Source organism: Onychostruthus taczanowskii, unplaced genomic scaffold (assembly GCF_017590055.1).
Source record: "Onychostruthus taczanowskii isolate IOZ18803 unplaced genomic scaffold, ASM1759005v1 scaffold60, whole genome shotgun sequence".
In the NCBI taxonomy this organism is placed as follows: Eukaryota; Metazoa; Chordata; class Aves; order Passeriformes; family Passeridae; genus Onychostruthus; species Onychostruthus taczanowskii.
Window position 1 is genome coordinate 4,306,561 of NW_024503680.1, and position 19,114 is coordinate 4,325,674.

At 52.3% G+C, this 19,114-nt stretch overlaps 1 protein-coding gene across 1 annotated transcript; it reads right to left on the reverse strand.

Annotated features, from left to right (window-relative positions):
* Positions 1-1,053: 1,053 nt before the first annotated feature.
* On the reverse strand, positions 1,054-18,106 carry PKIG (cAMP-dependent protein kinase inhibitor gamma). The gene is made up of 4 exons (XM_041419347.1): positions 17,952-18,106; positions 12,404-12,471; positions 3,199-3,374; positions 1,054-1,982 (listed from the first exon to the last, which is right to left on the reverse strand). The coding sequence occupies exons 3-4, from the start codon at positions 3,347-3,349 to the stop codon at positions 1,903-1,905; spliced, it is 231 nt and encodes a 76-aa protein (XP_041275281.1). The 5' UTR covers positions 3,350-3,374; positions 12,404-12,471; positions 17,952-18,106; the 3' UTR covers positions 1,054-1,902.
* Between the last annotated feature and the right edge of the window lie 1,008 nt (positions 18,107-19,114).

Below are 19,114 nucleotides of genomic sequence, written 5' to 3' on the forward strand. Positions count from 1 at the left end.
GAGCATCCCTGTGCTCAGCAGCTTTGCAGGTCAGGATGTGGCTGGATTAAGGCAGTGCCCTTGGTCTTTCAGCACAGTCAGTGACAGTGGCTGAGCTGGCTGTCACTTGCAGGGGGAACCTGATGCCTCTCACACATCCCCTGAGAGAAGCTGGCCAGCAGGTCCCTACTCCTCTGCCTAAATATAATTCTGAAACAGATATTTTCTGACCAGGGAGAGCTAAAATTAGCCCACATTTGACTGTTGGAGGTCTGTGTGGTGCTCAGTCCTTCTGCACTGCCTTTCAGCTCTGCGTGTGTGTCAGCATGAGCCAAAGTTACTGTTCTGTGGTAAGGAGAGCTGGAAATGGGGCTTAAAGACACAACTGTGCAGTCAGCCAGGTCCAGGAGCTCCCTGCTGGTTTGCCCCCGGGCACGGGAAGTGGAGCAGGCTCTTGGCTACTATCCAGGCATGGCTCTGCAGTGACACCCAGCCAGCCCAGGAGTCCTTTACCAAAGCAGCCACTGCCTGGCTGCCAAATCCTTGTTTCCTGTGGGGGCTGGAGCTGAGGACCCCTCTGTGCTCACCCCATGGCCATCACTTCTCACAGACAATTCTCCCCACTTCTCTGCTGATTTATGGCCTTGTTTTGGCTGATAAATCTCAAACTTGTAACACTCAGTTCTTCTCCAGGCTGCCAGGGAGGTGATTTGTCACCAGTGAAGAGTTTCCCAGGTCAGCTCTGCCCTGTCCCTGTGCTGGTGGTCAGTCCCATCAGGCTGCTCCACTGGGATCAGTGAAATGCCAGCAACGTTCCTGCAGAGGGAAAACACCTCTTCCCACTGAATCCTGCTGGTTCCTGGGCAGTAAACCTGGGAAAGTGGGGACAGACTTTTATAATCTGTGCCCAGCTACATCAGCCTCCATCTGTGTGCTGCAAATCCCTGGGGTTTCACAGACCCAAACTCAGAGGACTCTTCTTGCACAGCTCCATGTCTCCCTATGAAACCACCCTGCAGCTGAAGGCAAAACAAAGGAAGAAGAAACATCCAGGCAGAAAAAAACCACCTTCAGTACTTGAAGGCTGTGTCATTTATTCCAACAGTTTATGTAGTTTTATCAAACCATCTTTAACACAAAACATGTCTCCTTAAAGACAGAAGGGTGTGAGATCCTACCAGAGATCATCTCAGCTAACAGCTTGCAAAGTTAAACCTGAATGTCAACAGTCAAACCAGCAAAATGTTTCTCCCCTCCCCTTAATAACATCTTGAAGTGTCAAAACCTGAAGAAAAAGATGCCTGTGGCTGGTGCTGCAGGGTCTCCAGGTGGGGCTCATCCCCACAGAGCTGTGCTTTGGTCCTTTCCTGATGCTAAGCAGCAGCAGCAGCAGCACAGGTGAGTGGTGTTGACGTGAGGGCAGCAGGACAGGTCGGGTCCTTTCCCCGCTGCCCACCCTGATGAGGGCCCATGAGGACAATCCAGAGGCCAGGTCTAAGATGCAGATGAGGGTGAGGCTTAGAAAAACCAATAATCTAAATTTCTAATCTATGGAAACAGAATAAATAATAGTCTAAATCTGCAAAGGAGGAAGGTACCTTGGACAGGAAAATCTGGTGTGTCTATTATTACTGAAACTGTTTTTCCCCTAAGAGAAAATTGCAGCTAAGGCATCTCAAGAATGGCTCATATCACTACAACCATGGCAGTGTTGCTCTAACCATCAGGGATGGGGGCAGAAGTCTTTTGGAGGTGCCAGTCCTTGCAAGTGTCTTGTGTCTCTCTACACAAGCATGGTTCCAGCAGAGGCATTTGAGAGACAACTTGCTGTTCCACGTTGGCTTTTGTCCACAGATTCAACAAATTCTTGTTTAATGTTCACAGCAAGGCCCTCCTCCTGCCCATCCCACACCCTTTTTGCTCTCATGGGGAGGGGCTGCTTTCTTGCCCCTTTGGTCTTGCTCCAGGGTCGTTGTCAGAAGAACTGGCATCTCTTTGGCTTTCTGCAGAAGGGAGGATAGGGAAGAAAGCACAGTTACACCCTGCTGAAGACACAAGCCACCAGTGATTGCTGTAGCTGATTTCATCCAGAGAGACAAAAGATTTTTGCCTGAAGATCTATCACTGCCCTCCTGTAACCAGATACTTGGCCCTATGGGAGTGTTCAGGGCCAGGCTGGATTGGACTGGGAGGTCTAGTGAAAGGTGTCCCTGTCCATGGCAGGTGGTCTTTAAGATCCCTTCCAAACCAAACCATTTTCTATGATTCTATGATTAAGAGTATTGGGTTCTCCCTCCACATTCCTGGAGTACAAACACTTCTCAACACGCCTGGCAATGCTGAGAGGGAGCCTCAAGGTAGGGATGTGCACTCATCCAACTTTCAAGTGTTCCAGAACTGTCTTCCTGACAGCCTGGCAGCTGCCTGAGCTGCTCTGGTAAAGCAGCTCCCATTTGTGCTTACTATGGATGGGTGGATAGACACATGGTGGTATGGTCATGCTGAAAGAAGTACAGTTGGGGTAATGAATGTATTTTAAAGTTTTTATAGTTACAGGTTGTAGGCTAGAGATTAAGAAAGTAAGGGGAAAAACTAAATTTCCCTTCTGCAGTGATAGTCTATGTTGTGCTGCTTATTAGTGAAATGAGAGTGGCAGCTTTGGACAGAGGATTCAAGCTCCTCTCAGCCAGCTGGCCAGCAGACACTGAGCAGGGTAATGCTGCTGCCACATTTGGGCTGAAGGGGGGATTTGGAGACGGCTGCTGGTGTGAAAGTTATTCTGTTGTTTTTTGAAATACTGCAGAACTATTTAAAGTTTGATTTTTTTCACAACCAACCAACCAAAACAGAAAAAACAAACCACAACCTGCCCATACATTATTTTTATAAAGCCTAAGGTATAACTGATGTGTAACTTCCTCTGGGAAGGGTCTTGTTCAGTGCATGCCTTGTTTAAGCACCTGTGAGCAAAGGGCCTGGGCTGGAGCATGCAGTGCCAGGAACCAGGGATGATTCTGCTCACTGCAAGCACCCCTTGACCTGGAGAGTCTCCCACCACACGAGCATGAAGGCACTGGCTGAGGAATGAGATGTTCCTCCTGAGCATCAGCGTGATGCTCCTGGAGACAGCTCTGCTCATTTGTGCTGCCATTTAGTTCTGCCCTCCCAGCCTGTGCCAGGAGTGGCTGGGCTTGCAGGTGAGGGTGTGTGTGAGCTCACCTGCTCCTTCAACAGCGAGCTCACCCATGTCCTCGGTCAGCTTGCGCATGCTGATGGTGGTGGCCTCTCGCTGGATGTCATGGACAGCGTTCCTCCGGCCAGCCCGGTCGCAGGAGATGAAGTCAGTGTAGGTGCTGGACTCTACCTCCATTGCATCTCTATTCACTTGCAAAATGCTATGGAGAAAACACAGCTGTGAGGCCCAGGGTGCTCGGCATGGCTCCCTCCAGGTTCGGTTACCCTGTGGGTAACGTTACAGCATGAGAGAGCAGCGCTGTAGCTCTGCTCCAGTTCCTCTGACAGCGGTACTGCAATGTCAAATATCACCTCCCTCAATGTGTGGGGAAACCCACCGTGCTGGGTGACCCACTGTGCAGGTGAGGGCAGGAAGAACCCATGCCAGATGCCTGACTTGTTCTGCCTTCCCCCTGCAAGGCAGACACGGTGTTTGTCTCTCCTGTGAGTTTCCAGCCTTCTCCTTTGGGCACACAAGGTCGCTTGCAGCAGCTTTTCCCCACAGAAGAAGCAGTACAGAGAAAGCTCTGCTTCCTCCTCAAAATGCCACGGGAGCTTTGAACCCAGGCCAAATTTGGCTCACTGCTTGGGGGATGGGGTGGTGATCCAACCTGAATTTGTAATGGGAAATGATGGATACCCATTGGGAAGTTGGGGGAGCAGGGAGTATGTTATAGGTACAGGGCTTGGAGCAGTACTGGCCTCCTCTGGCTGTTGGATGTCACTGAAGAAGCATTAGGCTGGACTGCCGTGAGATAAACACTTTACCATGTGAAAATCAGCCCTTCTGAGACATTTGGATCCCTTCACTCCAGACTTGTGCCAGTGCCAAGTGCACAGCACGAAGAAAGGCCCGGAGCAGCCACTTGTCACATGCGAGCTCTGCTGTGAGCCAGCTCTGAGTGCAGCTGATGAATCCTTAAGTTGCTGGGTTTTCATTTTGGCTGCTGGTTTCCCTTGCCAGCACAGCACACAGAGTGCAGGGACCCGGGGATGGTGTTGTGGGCATCCTGGCTCCAGGGCACAGAGCTGGCAAGCACACACTGCCTCTGCATGGGAAACCTGGAGCTCTCAGTTCCTGCTCCTCTTTGGCACTTAGTTTGTTTTACTGCGTGGAATCAAGAAATTAATTGCTGTCTTATCTGTGCCTCTGATCACTGTAAAATGTGCCTCTAGCCCTGCTGATTGCTGGCAGTGCTTGGAGCAGGCCCCGATTAGAAACGCTCGTGTGCAGTGAAAACAAATTCATGCACATTCAATGCACATTCACTCGCTTTTGTGCCTTGGAGTTAATGACCCACAGAGGAGTTTGCTCAGCTTCCTTTACAAATCCTGCTTGATATTGATTTCCCTGCCAGGGAAATCTGTTGGCAGATTCAGGCACCAGCCTGAACAGGAATCACACTCCTCACTTTAATGTTATGGCAGTAGAAAGGATATGCAGATGAAGATGCAATAACTGGGATGAAAGAGGTTAGGTTCTCTCTGTTCCTGAGCTGAGCAGGGTGCAGTAACCAAAAACCCATGGAAACCCAGCATGTTTTGGTAGCCCCAGGGACTCCTCTCCTAGAGTGGATGCCAACTCAGGGAGTGCTGGCCCCAGCTCACGGTGGGATGTGGAGCTTGGCCCACCCAGATCTTGCAGGAGATCTTGTTTCCCCAAAGCTAACAATTCTTGTGAACACCTGCCTCCTCTACAGACTTGGCATGCATCTAGCTCCTGTTAAATGAGCCCTGGGAAAAGCTGCATCCTTTGCCCCAGGAAGAGATGCCCCAGGTGTTTTTCCTCATCTTCCCTCCTTCCATCCCTGGTGTGCCTTCCCTGGGATAAGGCACCTACTCTGGATGAGCTCAGTGAGCAAAGTGCCTTTTCCCCTGGACAGGACAAGCATCCAGCATTCCCAGGCAAGCTCTCACAGGTCACTGAAGCCCAGACTCTGCTGTTCCTCTACATCCCCAGAGAGAGCCTATGTGGACTCGGGAGGTTTCCCTAGAAGCGAGCCAGACAAGCCCAGGTCCATCTCCAAGCAGTGAGGCCATTCCAGAGCCTGTTTGCTCCAGTCCTGCTGCCCTGGTACCGGGGGCAGGACCAGCAGCTCTCGCCCGGCTGGGGAACCGAGCCAGCCCCAGGGATGCAGCATTCTCCCGGTGTCCCTTGATGTGGCTGCCAATGGCAGTGCTGTGCCAATAACTGTGTCCCCTCACAGGGGAAAAGGATGGCATCCTGATCAAAAGCAGAAGGCAGCAAGTGTGCAGCTCCGGGTCCCGACTCGGTGGCCGGGAGATGGCGCATGGGATTTATTTATTCCCGTGGCTGGGAGGGCTCCTGCCTTCGGCTCTCCGTGCAAAGAGCTGGAGACAGGAAGATTTAACAGAGAAACTTTCATATTGGAGCAATTCCTCCGGGATTTTCAAGGTGGGTGGCTCTCAAAACCCTTGCAGGCAGATCCCTCCCCGCTGGCAGAGAGATTCCAGCCTCCGCCTCCGGGAAGCTGTTGGGCTGAGAGGGTGATGGGAGCAGCTGCCTCGATTGTGATGGGAAAACCTGATTTTTCAAACAGCATTTCCATACTTCCGGGCACAGAACCCACAGTTCTGCGGGTTTTCACTCAGTAACTGCTTTTAACATCTCTCAGGAACTGCAAAGGAACGACCTTCCCTCTTGCCTGCATAGTTCAGTCTGTGTCACTGTGGACAGTCACTCAGGGGTGGCAGGGGTGCAAAGGGACTGCATCACCTGCTGGCTGCCCACCTTTGCTTTTTCATTCTCCCGTGGACAGGAAGGTGGGCCTGCTATTGCCAGCCATTGCAGGAATAATCCCATGGCACACACATACAACGTGCAAAGCTTTCCAGGGCTCTTCACAGAGGTGATTCAGCTTGTCCCCAGAGGGTCCTTTCCTGCCCTCCCTTCCCTCTCTGCTGCTGGTGGTAACAGAAACAGCCCCTGTGCCCTCAGCACAGCGTGCCAGCCTGCAGGGATGGGGCAGGGAAATTAGGATCTGCTGCCTGTAGCACATCCCTCCAAAGTTTGCTGCTTGGAGGGAGGCAGTGTCCCCTCTGCCATGGGGACGTGGTGCTGCCTGTCCTGGGGCAGCTGGCCACAAGTGAAGAAGCCCCTCACAAGCTGCCACTGACACCAGGTATGGCCCCAGAGCTGCCTCTGCTCTGTGCCTGATCTGCCAAGCCTGCTGTTTGGTTCAGATTTATTTTTCTGTGGTGTCTTGTGAGTACTAAAAATTCTGAGCTGTAATAGTCTTGGCTTTGCTGGTGGGGACTCAGCTTCCTGAGTGGTTTTGCTGTTGGATTGCAACTGGGCTTGCTGGCATTTTCCAGGGAAATCACCCAGCAGCTGACAGAGCAGCTGGCTCAGCCCTGGGGGCTGCAGCTAAACCAGCCCTACTCATTCTGGGGCTCGTTCTAAATGAGCATTCCTTAGCCCATTAAGAAGGTGGGTGCTAAGAAATTAAAGGGCTAAATGTTTCCTCTTCCTGAGGCATTTCTTTTGGCTCAGCTCCGTGTCCCACTGGGTTCCACTGACAGGCCTGTATTTAATTCCTCTGTCCCCTTGCCTGCTTCTCAGCACAGATGTCAGGGACTGCAGCAAACAGCTCCTGCACACAAGGTCAGAGTGGCAGAGAAGTGACCCGGACACACCTGGCAGGTGACCCTCAGCCCAGGGCTCTGCCCAGGCTCTGCCATCCCAGCAGTGTCCAGGGCTGATCCTGGGACTGGGTGGATGCTACAGTCACACCCAGCCCTGACTCCAGTTTCAGGGAAACCCTTCACACGATCCTGCATCTGTCCCTTGTCTAGGTTAAACTTCTAATGGCTAGGAAGGGCTGGTTTTGGGTGCTGGTGCTGAGCTGAACTCAGCCATTTCCCCCCTGCCTGCTGTGCCTCCTTCTCTGCCCCTTAACCTCTCACCTTTCTCAGCCTTCTCACCTCGTTCTCTGCACAATCCAGAGCCATGAGGCAGCTCAGGCCCCTGCTGGGACATCCTTGTCCCCTGGGGCAGCCAGCAGGCTGGGACACCTGAGGCAGGGCCAGGGATACGTTCAGCCCTCCCTGTGCCTGCTGCAGGGGGTTCCCAGGTCAGGAGCCCTGGCACATTCCAATTCTGAGATGCTGCAGCCCCCCCTTGGCCTCGTGCTGCCCATTGCCAGTGGCAGCTGGGACCACAGCTGCAGGTTTTGGTTGGAGATGGCTCCCTCATCCCACAGCCCAGCCCAAGACACGCTGTCCCTCCTGCTTGGTGGATTTAACCAGTGGACTTATCACTCTCCAAACTTCAGGAGTTGTAAAGCTCTGAAGCTGAACAAAACCTTGCTGAGTTTCTGGGGTGAAATTCCCAAGTTCTGCTTGGGAACAGGTACCTGACCCCTTTTTCTGCTCAAGCATCACATCCCAGCACCAAGGCATGAAGTGGTGCAGTCTCCTTGGAGCTCTGCACATTGTGCAGTGCCCCTTGCCCTTTCATTCCAGGGTACAGGGACTATTATTAGACCTCTCCTGTGGGGCCGGATCCATAACAACAGCAAAACATACTCACAGCCCTGCTGGGCTTTTAAAATATTTACAGTGCAGGATGGTTTACTAAAGAGGGGGGCCTGGTAGAGCACAAAGACGGAAGCACCGGGATTTCTCTGCTCCCTGTGGGTTTGCTGTGAGGTTTCCTGCTGGGAGAGTCACATCCAGCGAGGAGAAAAAAATATCCCGTAGGGCTGGAGCCAGCACTTGAGGTCAGGGGGTTTCCACCAACTGTCTGACAATATCCAGCTGGAATTTCAGCAAATTTTCCACTGGGTCTTGTCTGGGAACATGCGTGAGGGGCTGTGCATCAAAGAGGAAGGGCTCTGTCATGGTGTTATTGGGGTATTTTGTGACTGTGCTGTAAAGGCCTTGTTATGTCTCATGATCCCCATGCACTGGAGCTCAGATCCATGGCCAGAAACTGAGCTGAAGATGCAGCTGAGGATGAAGATGCTCCTGTTGGGAGCCCAGTCTGGCTGCAACAAGCTGTGTAAGGCTGGTGACAGGGTCTGCACCAGACACAGAGCTGCCCTGCTTTCCTGCTGGCCCTGTGTTCTGCACAGGGTGGTGATGGGTCTCACTGGCCAGACCTGGTGTGCTCCAAACTGCTGAGCTCTGCCTTTCCTGGTTTGGTGAGAAAACAGGCAGCAGCCTGATCTCCTACTAGGGCACATCCATCTCCTGTGCTGAGCAGCTTCTGTCCAGGCATGAACAGCACAGAAAAGCCTCACCAGACTTGAGTGACAAAGAGACATCACGTTGGGTCTGGCACATCCATATTTATGGAAGGTTTTTGCTGTGGGATTCCTTGTAATAACTCTGCAGCCTCAGGCTCTCACACTAAATATGATAAATTCAGCCAGGACAGACATCCCAGCTGCTCCAGCCACTGCAGTGGCTTTGCAGGAACAGAGCTTCCAGCATTCTCTAGGACTTGCTGGAAAATTTTAATTCCTTCAGGAAGAGAGCAGATACAGCTGAGGTTCAGTGTCCACAAATAGATCCCTTCTTTTCATTTGGCCTGGTTTTACAGTATAAAGATCATTTAATGCCTGTAGAACTGATAACCAATTGCTAAGCCCCGTGTTTAAGATTAGGCTTAGTCTGACTCCTCTATGACTTCACAAACTTTGTATTTAGCTCTGCCAAGCTCCCCAGACTCCTTCCTCTCCCTCCTGGCCTTCAGCATAGCCTCCACTGCAGAGCCCTCACTGTCCCAAGGCACCTCATGCTGTCCCACATCCTCACAGCCACTGCCTGTCTTCCCACTGATGTCAGAAATGATCCAGCTGGATTTCAAAGTCCCAGCTGACCCTTGGCATGGGGTAGGGCGAGTCCTTGTGTGCTCTGCTCTGATCCCCAGGGGAGAGGGGAGCTTCAGGGAGGCAGGAGGGCAATGCTCAGCCCCAGTGGCCTCCTGTTAGCATGAGGATGTGTGGGTGATGGTGGGAGAGAGCTGCCCGTCCATCCATCCATCATCCATCCCTCCATCCATCATCCATCCATCCATCCCCCATCCATCCATCCATCCATCCATCCATCCATCCATCCATCCCCCATCCATCCATCCCCCATCCATCCATCCATCCATCCATCCATCCCTCCACCAGGAAGGCAGCCCAGTGCCCATCTCTGGCCATGCAGTTCTGCCAGCCTGCATCCACAAGCCTGCAGCAGGGGATCCCTCTGTCAGTCCCCCCAAGGCAGGGGTGCTGAGAATCTGTTCCAAAAATCCTGCACCACAGGAAGAATCACTGTTTGATGGAGCCCCTCTGCTCCTCCCTCCCCTCACTACTGAGCCTTGATGCAGCTTAAGCCCCTTCTGCAGCCTCTAGCTAAGTTGATTAATGGAAATAATTGGTCTCTTTGTGCATCTGGAGACAGTTGCCGTGACAGCAGTTGTATTTTTGTTTTGTTCCCAGGTCGAGCTTGTTTTTCCCATCCCTCAGCTTCAAGGTGCTAATGAATCTGGGCACTGTGGTTCAGCTCCCTCCAAAAGACACACATGCCTCTGAGGGATGGGTGACAGTGGGGATAAGGCATGCTGAGCCCCAGCAGGCCTGCAGGACATGGCAGGCTGGCATCTTTCTCCCTGCTCATTTTCACCCCCTCAAGGCAGGCTTGTACTGGATGGACACAGAGCTGTGGCTTTGCATGGCAGAGAGAAGAGAGCCAAATTCCTCATGCTCACCCAGAGCAGCCATGAGCACCCACAGGACCTCCTGTCCCCTGCAGGGACCCTCTCAAAGCTCGAAGGAGTCCGGGGCTATGAGTCCCTGCTTCATTACTTTTATTTTCTCACAATTTCTTTCTTGTTTGCTTTTATGTGTCAATGTATTTTTACACAAACAGCTGTGTGGAAGATCTGCTTGTGCCTGAAGCTACAAAGCAGGCAAGCCACAGACCAGGAGCCCTTCAGCTGCAGAAGTGCCACAGCTGCTGTGGCAGGCAGGTCCCATGTATCCTCCCCCCCTGTGATATCACCCTATCACACCCAGGCCACGGGGTGAATTCCTGTGCAATGGAGATCCCCTTCAGGCTTGGGTGCCCTGCCTTCCTCCACATTGTTCATGAAGAAAAGTCCCACCTGGATTCCACCTCAAAGGCTGGAGAATCCCCAGCAGCCCACAGCTCAGAAGAGTTGATCACACTGAGGCACCAACCTCTGAGTGAACATCACCTTCTAAAACCCCACTTGAATTCCTGTCCCAGGGATGCTCCACCCCAGCACAAGCTCCTCAATACCTTGCAGGCTTCCCTGGGTAAGGAGGAGTCAAACAAGTGCTGAGGAGATGCAGCTGGGGCTTTTTTCTAGCACAGCTGCCCTTGTCACATTTGAGAGGCAGGCAAAGCCACAGCAGCCTTTGATGGTGTAGTTCTGATTCGGGGTTGGGGAGACCTCTCTACAAGGACAGAGGTAAGCAAGGATGAGTGCTTATTTTTCTGCCTAAAATGAAACCAACCTATGTGGTCCAGCTCTTCTTTGTGATCTGAGGAGCTGAGCTCTGCTGCTGTGGAAAGCAGGGCTTGCATGAGCTTGGAAGAGGAGTTGTGAGGGCTGTAACTGGGCAGGTCTGGCTGCTGCTGCCTGGGAAAGCTCTGCTCAGAGCAGGGTGCCTGGAGCTGAGAGCCACCTGCCTTGACTCTGCCTCAGTGAGGCTTGCACAATCCCACAGGAATTTGCATCCAGCATCCAAAGAGTCCTCCTGACTCACAGCAGTGTAAGGGGCTGAGAGAAAGGCTGTGAAGCCTCCTGGGGTGCCAGCCCTGGCAGCTCCCAGGTGCCTAAAAATAACCAGGGCACCTCTTAAGAGTGTCAGTACACAATGAAGCTGATTAGCAAAACCAGGCTTAGCTCTGCTCCCTGGAGTTGGCTGCCCTGTGTGTCTGCTCCACTGCAAGGAAAGCCATTGCTGGGACCCCCACCCTGGGGCAGGGCAGTGCTGGCTGTGAAAAGGGGGATGGGGGAGATCTGTCTTTGGTGGCTGGGATGGTGCTACTGGTGCTATTCCCCCAAAAAGGGAAGTGTTGGGGTTCAGAGCAGGCTGGCAGTGAGGGGTGGCTGAGGCTCCAGGTGGCTCCATGGCTTCTGTTGCCCAACAGAATCAGGAGCCTCTCTGGCTGTGCTGCTCTGCTGGGACCCCTGTCTGGGCAGGGAAAGCTCTGCAGGCCTGCACACCTCCTTCACTAAAGATTTCTGTGATGGATTTCTGTTTCCTTATAGCTGTGTGACAGCAGCCCCTGATCCTTCCCACAAGCAGGATAAATCTTTCTACCTGAGTCCCCAGGGACGTGACATCCAAAGCTGAGCTGAAGTGGTGCTGGAGATGTGCCTGTAGCACTACCCTGGGGATGCTCAGTGTTCGCTGCCAGCTATAGTCTCAGGATAGGGAAAGCTCCCAGTAAAATCAATTGCCAAGTATTTCATGGGCAGCCTGGGCACAGCAGGACACAGGGTGTCTGCAGCACTCGTGGGGAGGTGCTGGGTGCAGGAGATGAACTGCTCTGAGACACCTGCAAGAGGAGGGATGTCTGTGTGCACCAAAGAGTCCTGAGATCCTGCACTGCAGAGCTCACCCAAAACAGCCCTGGGAGCTCTGTGCAAGGGCCAGCACAGCACAGGACAAGGGAAAGCAGTGATCTGAGGACAGAGGGGATGCTCTGAGTGCAGGAGCTGCAGATGAAGCCACAGAGGGAACTTGCCAATTATGCAGGAGCTCTGAAAGGTTAATCTTTGGGGGTTCACTGGATATTGCTGGGCTGGCTCCACATGCAGAACAGAACTCACATCCTTATGGACAGGCAAACAACATCGCCCTATAAGCATCTGGCCAGCCTTTGGCAGGATTTGCTCAGCACATCCCCATCACTGGCAGGGAGAAGCCATGGAGCACAACTGGCACTGGGGCTGCTTGGAGTCAGAGCTGAAATGTGGCTTGGTACAAGGACATGGCTGTGAGGTGTGGATAATAAAGCAGGAAAGTCATTATGACAGAATTGTTGGTATATTTTTTCCTCTTAGCAGCTTTCTATCATCTAGTAATTCAGAATACAGAGGGAGGTCAAGTGACTCAATGCTACAGGAAGGAAAAAACCCATTTCTGTTTGCAATATTTCCCTGTGAATAAAAGCTTTATGAGCAATAGTGAGTCCCTACCTGATTTAGAGGACTTTCCTTCTGGACATGACTTCAAACACGCTTCATGCACAGCAGGACAACAGCTTCTGGGAAAGAAGAAGAAAAAAAAAAGTAAGAAAACATTTTCTGTGCTTGTTTTGGGAAGCATAAAGCTCAGCTGCTCTTCCCACTCTCTGGGACCAGGACAGCAGAGGGGTGGCAGGGCTCTGCCCAGCAGGCTCAGAGGGAGCACAACCCCGGGGCTGTGGGATGTTGTGTTCATATGGCACCTCCTCAGGAGGGTTTGTGCTAATAGACTCAGACTGTTGTGTTAAAGCACATGGAAAGTCCAGCACAGAGAAGTCCTCTTTGGTTTTGCTTCTTTCTTTGCCCTCCCACAGGTGCTGGGAGCACTGACACAGCTCATGTCCTGCCCTGCACTGCAGGCACCAGCAGCTGCCTCCAGACTATAAATGAATATTGGTTTGCAGCCCTGCTGCCCTTTAAAGAAGTGAAACTCCTTTATCAGCTTCTTTGAGGTGAAAGGGGAAGTTTAATCTGGTTCTGGTCGCTTTGCTGGGTCTATGTCCAGCTCTTTGGGTCTCTGCTGTTTGTGCACAGCTGAGCCTCCTCCTGCTGTCCCCAGGCCCTGCTCAAAGACATTTCCTCTGTGGCCTCAACATCTGCGGGTGCTTTGCAATCCCCTGACCTGCAGAGCCCAGCCAACAGGACACTTGCTTATTTTAGCAGCTGTTTCAGCTTTCTGACTATTTTGGAACATTGTGGACTGTGTTTTTCCCTTTGTCCCAGGGACAAATTTTAGCAGAACAGAAATCAAGAGATGAGCCACTTAACCATATAAGCAGTAGCTCATCCAGCAATTCATCTGTCTGGTCGATCTGGGCTGAGTACCACTGTGACTGGAACTATTTCCCATCATTTTCCAGACTGGGACAGATCTACAGCCTTTCTCTTTATTTTTTTGACCCACTTTCAAAACTTTGTAGTTGGAGCCGACTACTTGCTGGCTCTGGCCCTGCTTCAAGGACAGGGCACTTGCTACTTTTATGTGTCAGTTTGCCCATCTGTTAAATGGAGCTATTAATACTCCCTCCCCCTGTTAGATGCTTCAAATATTTTAAAGCACTTTCAGCTCTGCAGATGACAGGCTTGCAGAAGTGGAAAATGCTAATTATGATCATGACAGGAGCTAAACAAAGACACAGGGATTTAACAATAAACTTTTGTTAGTCTTAACCCCATTTATAGCAAAGTGCTTACTGGAAACACTGGACCGGAAAAGCAACAATATTCCCACAACTCTGGGAATATGCACTGCCCTTTTTGGGCACCAAACAACCAAACAAAAGCAGGAAGGAAGAAACACAGCTTTGGAAATCCACAAGTCTTTATTTTCCTCCTTTGCCTTCCTGCCCTGGCTTGTGTGTTACTCTGCCCAAACAGTTAAACCTCCAGCACTTCAGCAGTGTTGCAAAATATCTCAAAACACGTGGGCCTCTGCCAAGAGAGGCTTAAAGTAAACTGGAGCAATGATGCTCTGAAGTAGAAGCTGTCACTGAGCAGCCCTGTTCGTGATGGGACATGTGGGAAACCCCCATTTTCTCTCTCAAAAACCTGCTGATTTTGGAGACAAAATCTCTTTAGCAGCTCTTTCCAGCCCTGCAGTCCCGGCTCTACCTAGATGTTCCTCTGCACAGCCCTTGCTTGTGCATCTGGAGTCTGAAGATTTGAAGCTGACCCTCTTGTTCCATCCCCAAAGGCTCATCCTCCTCTGGCTCACCTGGTCCTGCTGCTCCCAGAGCTCCAGAGGCCCCTCAGCACAAAGGCCAGGCTGTTTGGAACTTTAGTGGTGGCACATGGATTGGTGCCACCTAAGGATGGGCTACAGTGAGTTGTCAAAGAGCACTTTGTTTTGCAGTTTAGTCCTGGAACACATCAAGGTACCATGGATTATTTTGAGACCCTAGTGGAAATGTTCACTGGCTAGATAAGCATCCATAGCTCATGAAGAACGAATTACAAGGGAATCGGCATAGAATTATAAAATCATGTAGATTGAAAAAGATATTTAAGGTCATCAAGTCCACCACTAAGGCATGTCCCCAAGTGCCACATCCACACATCTTTCTAATATCTCCAGGGATAGTGACTCCACCACTTCCCTTGGCAGCCTATTTCAGTGTTTGAAAACCCTTTTGGTGAGGAAATTTTTCCTAATATTCAACCTAAACCATCGCTGCTGCACCTTAAGACCATTTTCTCTTGTCCTATTCAATGTGCATGATTGCACATGTTTGAGGTTCAGATTCCCTCCATGGTGATCAGCTGTCACCCAAAAGGAGCAAACACATGGAACAACCTTAGCTCTCTCAGCATTGCTCCAAAATGAATGCATGTTCCAAAAAAACCCACCCCAGAATGTTTTTTTGGCAGAATTCAAGACTATTCTACACAACAGCTGTTGTGGTGCTGCTTTGATCCAGAGAGGAAATCCTTCCTGGTTTCAAGCAAGGTGACAGCAGCAGAGAGAAGGTTGTTCTTGTGTCTCCTGGCTGCTGGGTAAACAACAGGCTGCATGCATGGCTGAGCAGGGCAGCAGCCTGGTCCTCCCAGAGCAGCCAGACTGACTCTTTTAGTGCCCTGTCTCCAGCAGCAGCTGGCATCCTCGGCCTCAGACGTACAAGAAAACCTCTAATTGTAATGGAATGCTTTTCATAAGTCACTAATGACTCTGAACCAGGAGGTGTTACAACCCTTACAATGCAATATCCTCTTAATCATACCCAGGATTGTTTTGTTGCCGAGATAACTACCTGATATCCATTAAAATGCCTTCAGAGCTCTTTGCTCCACCGGTATCTCATGGCAATGAGCAGCACAGATTAATTACACTTTGTGGCAACAGTAACTCCAGTAAAGTTGGTGACACTCTGGTGGGGATATGTTTGGCTTATTACATCACTGCAAATATCAACAGAAATGGCATTTCGGTGCCGCCAGGGAGTTCCCCAGCAGGGTTTGTGACCGGCAATGTCCCTGCATGGAGGAGCTGTGCAAAGAGCACCCGGCCTCTCTGGGCTCTCCTGGGAGGGGAAGTGCTGGGGAACTCGCTGTGGAAACCAGAAATGACTGGTGTAAAGTACATATTCCCTTAGGCTCGAAGAGAGTGAGAGTTTTGAAGTGGGGCCCAGGGCAGTTCATAGTCCAACTTCTGCTCTTCCGCTTGTGCTGCAGGTTCCAGGCAAGGTCTGGAGCGATCTCAGCCTCTCTAACTGCTACCATGAGGAACTTGGGACAAGGCCCATGAACACATGAACCTTCCCTTCTCCCTGCCTGGTGCTGGCTGCTGGCAAGACTGGAGAGCAACTTCCCTTATGACTTGTCTTTTTCTAGTCACAAGCAGAAGACAACTAGAAGAAGTGGGCTTTTTCCCCTCTCATCCTCTCAGAAATGGATGTTGTGATAGAAAACATATTTTCAAGTTCAGTCCATATAAACAGCTTTGGTGACATTAAAGAAACCCCTAAGGGTGTGGAGAAATAATTGGAATGTGAAAACTGGAGCAATCAGAACAGGGTGACACAGGCAAACAAAAGAACAGGCTGAAGCTTCTGCTGTTGCTTATGGCTTTGCAGGTCTGCCCCCCATTCTGCCACAGGCCTGTGTGAGCCCAGGGAAATGATCTGCTTTGTGTGAGACCCATGTCAAATAGGAATGATGCTGGTGCTTGGGTGCCCAGACAGGCTGGAGGCATTAATGCACAGTAGTGTGCTGCAGGAACTGGCTCTGAAATGCGGGAGATCAGGAAATGTTAGCAGCTTGGAAAACGTTTTCCATAGTTATTTTGGGAGGTAAGGTTGTGTGCCTGTGGGTATTCCTCTGAGTGGAATCAAAAGTACATTGATTTTTCTTTGGAATGAGAGCATCCCCATCTTAGCTCATCATGAGCCTGTACACCCCTCAGAATGAGGCACAGAAGTGCCAGGTGGTTGGAAGATGCACAGCTGTGAACATTCCTGGGTTTCACCTCTTCATGACCAAGCTGTCCATGTACTGTAGCTAATGGCCTCCAGTTCTCTGAGGCATCTCAGCCTACACTCTGTGGAAAGCGTCCCCCAAAACGATGGCATGGGGTGCTCACATCCCTGTGGAACTCTCTCTGAAGGACTCAATGCTGTGTTCTGTGCCCAAGGTACATTAAGCTCTATTGGTACACCCGTGTTTATAAATGGCCATTTAACCTGCACCATAGGCATAAACAAATAAAGCTATTGAGGATCTCTTCATGGATCCTTCTTTCTTAAACACCACTGCTCACAAGAGCTGAAAGGTGGCAATTTCTTAGCTGGGTGGCCACACACTAGCAGGGTGGCTCTTTCCAGCAAAGAGTCTCTGGAGCCAAGCACTGCCCCACACCAACCAAGCCAGGCACGCCGAGCAAACAGCCCAGAGCTCGAGGGGCTGTCACCCTCGAGGGGCTGTCACCACGGGAGAGTCTCAGACACCCAACCAAGCCGTACCCACCCCACAAATGTCCCTTCACCCTGGCACTGCAGCAGCAGCCCCGCTGTGGCTGTCTGCGCTCACTGACCCCAGCTTGTCCTCCTCCCAGTTTGAGTCACCAGCACAGCCACCCAGGGCATTGCCTCTGGGTTCACAGCTATACTTGGCTCTTGATCTGCAGAACCATTCACCCCTTCCAAGCAAAGGGAAATTTCCCAAACACGCCTTCGGGGCCAAGGCATTACACGCATGTGAAAGCTCCCCACCACGGCTCGCTACCAGCTGCTACGGGGAATCCAGAGAAAGACACACAGCTTCGAGGTGGAGGAATTTGCAAAGCCTCTTGAGAATACCACCACACAGCAGTTCTTTTTTTATCCCAAGTCTTTGCCTTTTCAAACATTTGCTTGGAAAGCCGGATGCTCGCAAGTCTCCGAGCCTGCTCCGGCTGCCACGCTCCGAAAGCTCCGCTGGTGCCCGCAGTTGCGAGGGCAGTCCCGGGCAGCCGCACGGCTCCCGGCATCCCGAGGGATGGATTCCCTCCCAGCACTGCCGGACCGCCGGTGCCCGTCCCGCTCCCGTGCGAGCACAGCGCAGCGCAGCCCCCGTGCTGGAAGGGATTCCCCCGGCAAACCGCTCGCAATGAACGGACACATGTTGGAAACGAGGCCAGAAATCCCCACGGGGGTCACTGATCCGCGGTGCTCTGTGATTTCTATGCTCTGAGCCTGCTCTCCCTGCTACCCCTTGGCGGCGAGCGCTGAACCGCGTTATTTCCCGAGAGAAACAGCCGCCAGCTCTCTCCCTGCCATCAGCGGCTTCTCCCTCCCAGCAGCAGAGAAACCGGGATGCAGCTCTGCTTTTTGAGCCCACGGTCTGCCGGCAGCAAAGCCCTCGCTGCTGGCAGTCGGGTGGGTAAAAGTTCACCGTGTCTCCCCACAAAGCCCGCCCGTGGCGCGGCCGTGGGCAGGAGGAGAGCTCCTGGCTGCACCCCCGGGCAGGTGTCCCTGTCACCCACCGCCCCAGCCCCTCGCCCCAGCGCAGCGAGCACAGCCCCACTTACAGCCCCGGCTCCCGCCGCCGAGGGAGGGATCGCGGCTGGATCACACCCTCCTGCCCTCCTGCCCTCCAGCCAAGCCGGCCAGGAGCCCCGCCGCCAGTTCCAGACTTGCAGTTTCCTTCTACTGGGAGCTGCTAAATGAAGTTGCACTTGTGGGGCCAAGGGGCGTGTTCTCCTCCCCGCGAGTCAGTCCCTCCTGCTGTAATCCAATGCTCTGCCCGATGATGTCAAACAGCTCCCGCTCGGCTCCTACCTTACAGTCGGCAGGAGGGATCCGTTTCCTTTTCACAGCGATCTTTGTTTAGCTTCGGCTTGTAACCCCATCCCCCGGCAGCTGCATGAGCCCGAGCATCCTCCCTTCGATGCTCAGCGCTGGGGTTTCTGCTGCCGGCTGCTCCCTCCTGCCTGCTGCTCCCCCAGGCTTCCCACCTGCATCCCACCCTTCATCCCCTCCACCAGGGCCTGGCCAGAGACACCATCACACCCCGTGCAGCCTGAGCTGTCCCACCAGGCGGAGCACGGTGAAAGTGCCTCCCAAGAAAAACCCAGCTTTGTGTTTTGGAGTGCTTCTTGCTCCACTGCCTCCCACGGTGTAAAACCCAGGAGTACTTCAGCTCACCTGCCCCTGAGTGCCGGCTGTATTTGGGGGTGAAGTGCAGAGCTGGCTGGTGACAGCATCTGGATTTAAGGGGAAGGTGCAAAGGCAGTACCCCATTTAAAACACACGCCTTTGTACCACCGTGCTGTGTGAAGCACACCCTGGGAGCTCTCAGGGAGCTCGAGGTCACTACAGAAGAGGACATTTTGGATGCTCTTGGTACCACATGGACTGAGGAATGTCCTTCTAGCTGGCATCACCTCCTGGTGTCCCACCAGCCTTGCAGAGCCCACCGGGTGGCTGAAACCAAACAACCAAGGTTGCAGTGCTCCTCCGGGCCTGAGCTCCTGCCCAGCCCCACAAGTGTGCAGGGAAGGTGTGAGCACACAGGAATGTGCACAGCGCTGCCTGCTCCCGCCTGAATGCTGGCTGGGACAGGGCTCATTAGCGCTAATAGCTTTGCTGAGAGAGTGAAAGATTTGCTCCATCCCTGCCCTAAGAACACTCAGGTCCTCACAACTCAGCTGGGGAGCTCAAGGGGTGTTTGCCAAGGAACGGATCCAGTCCC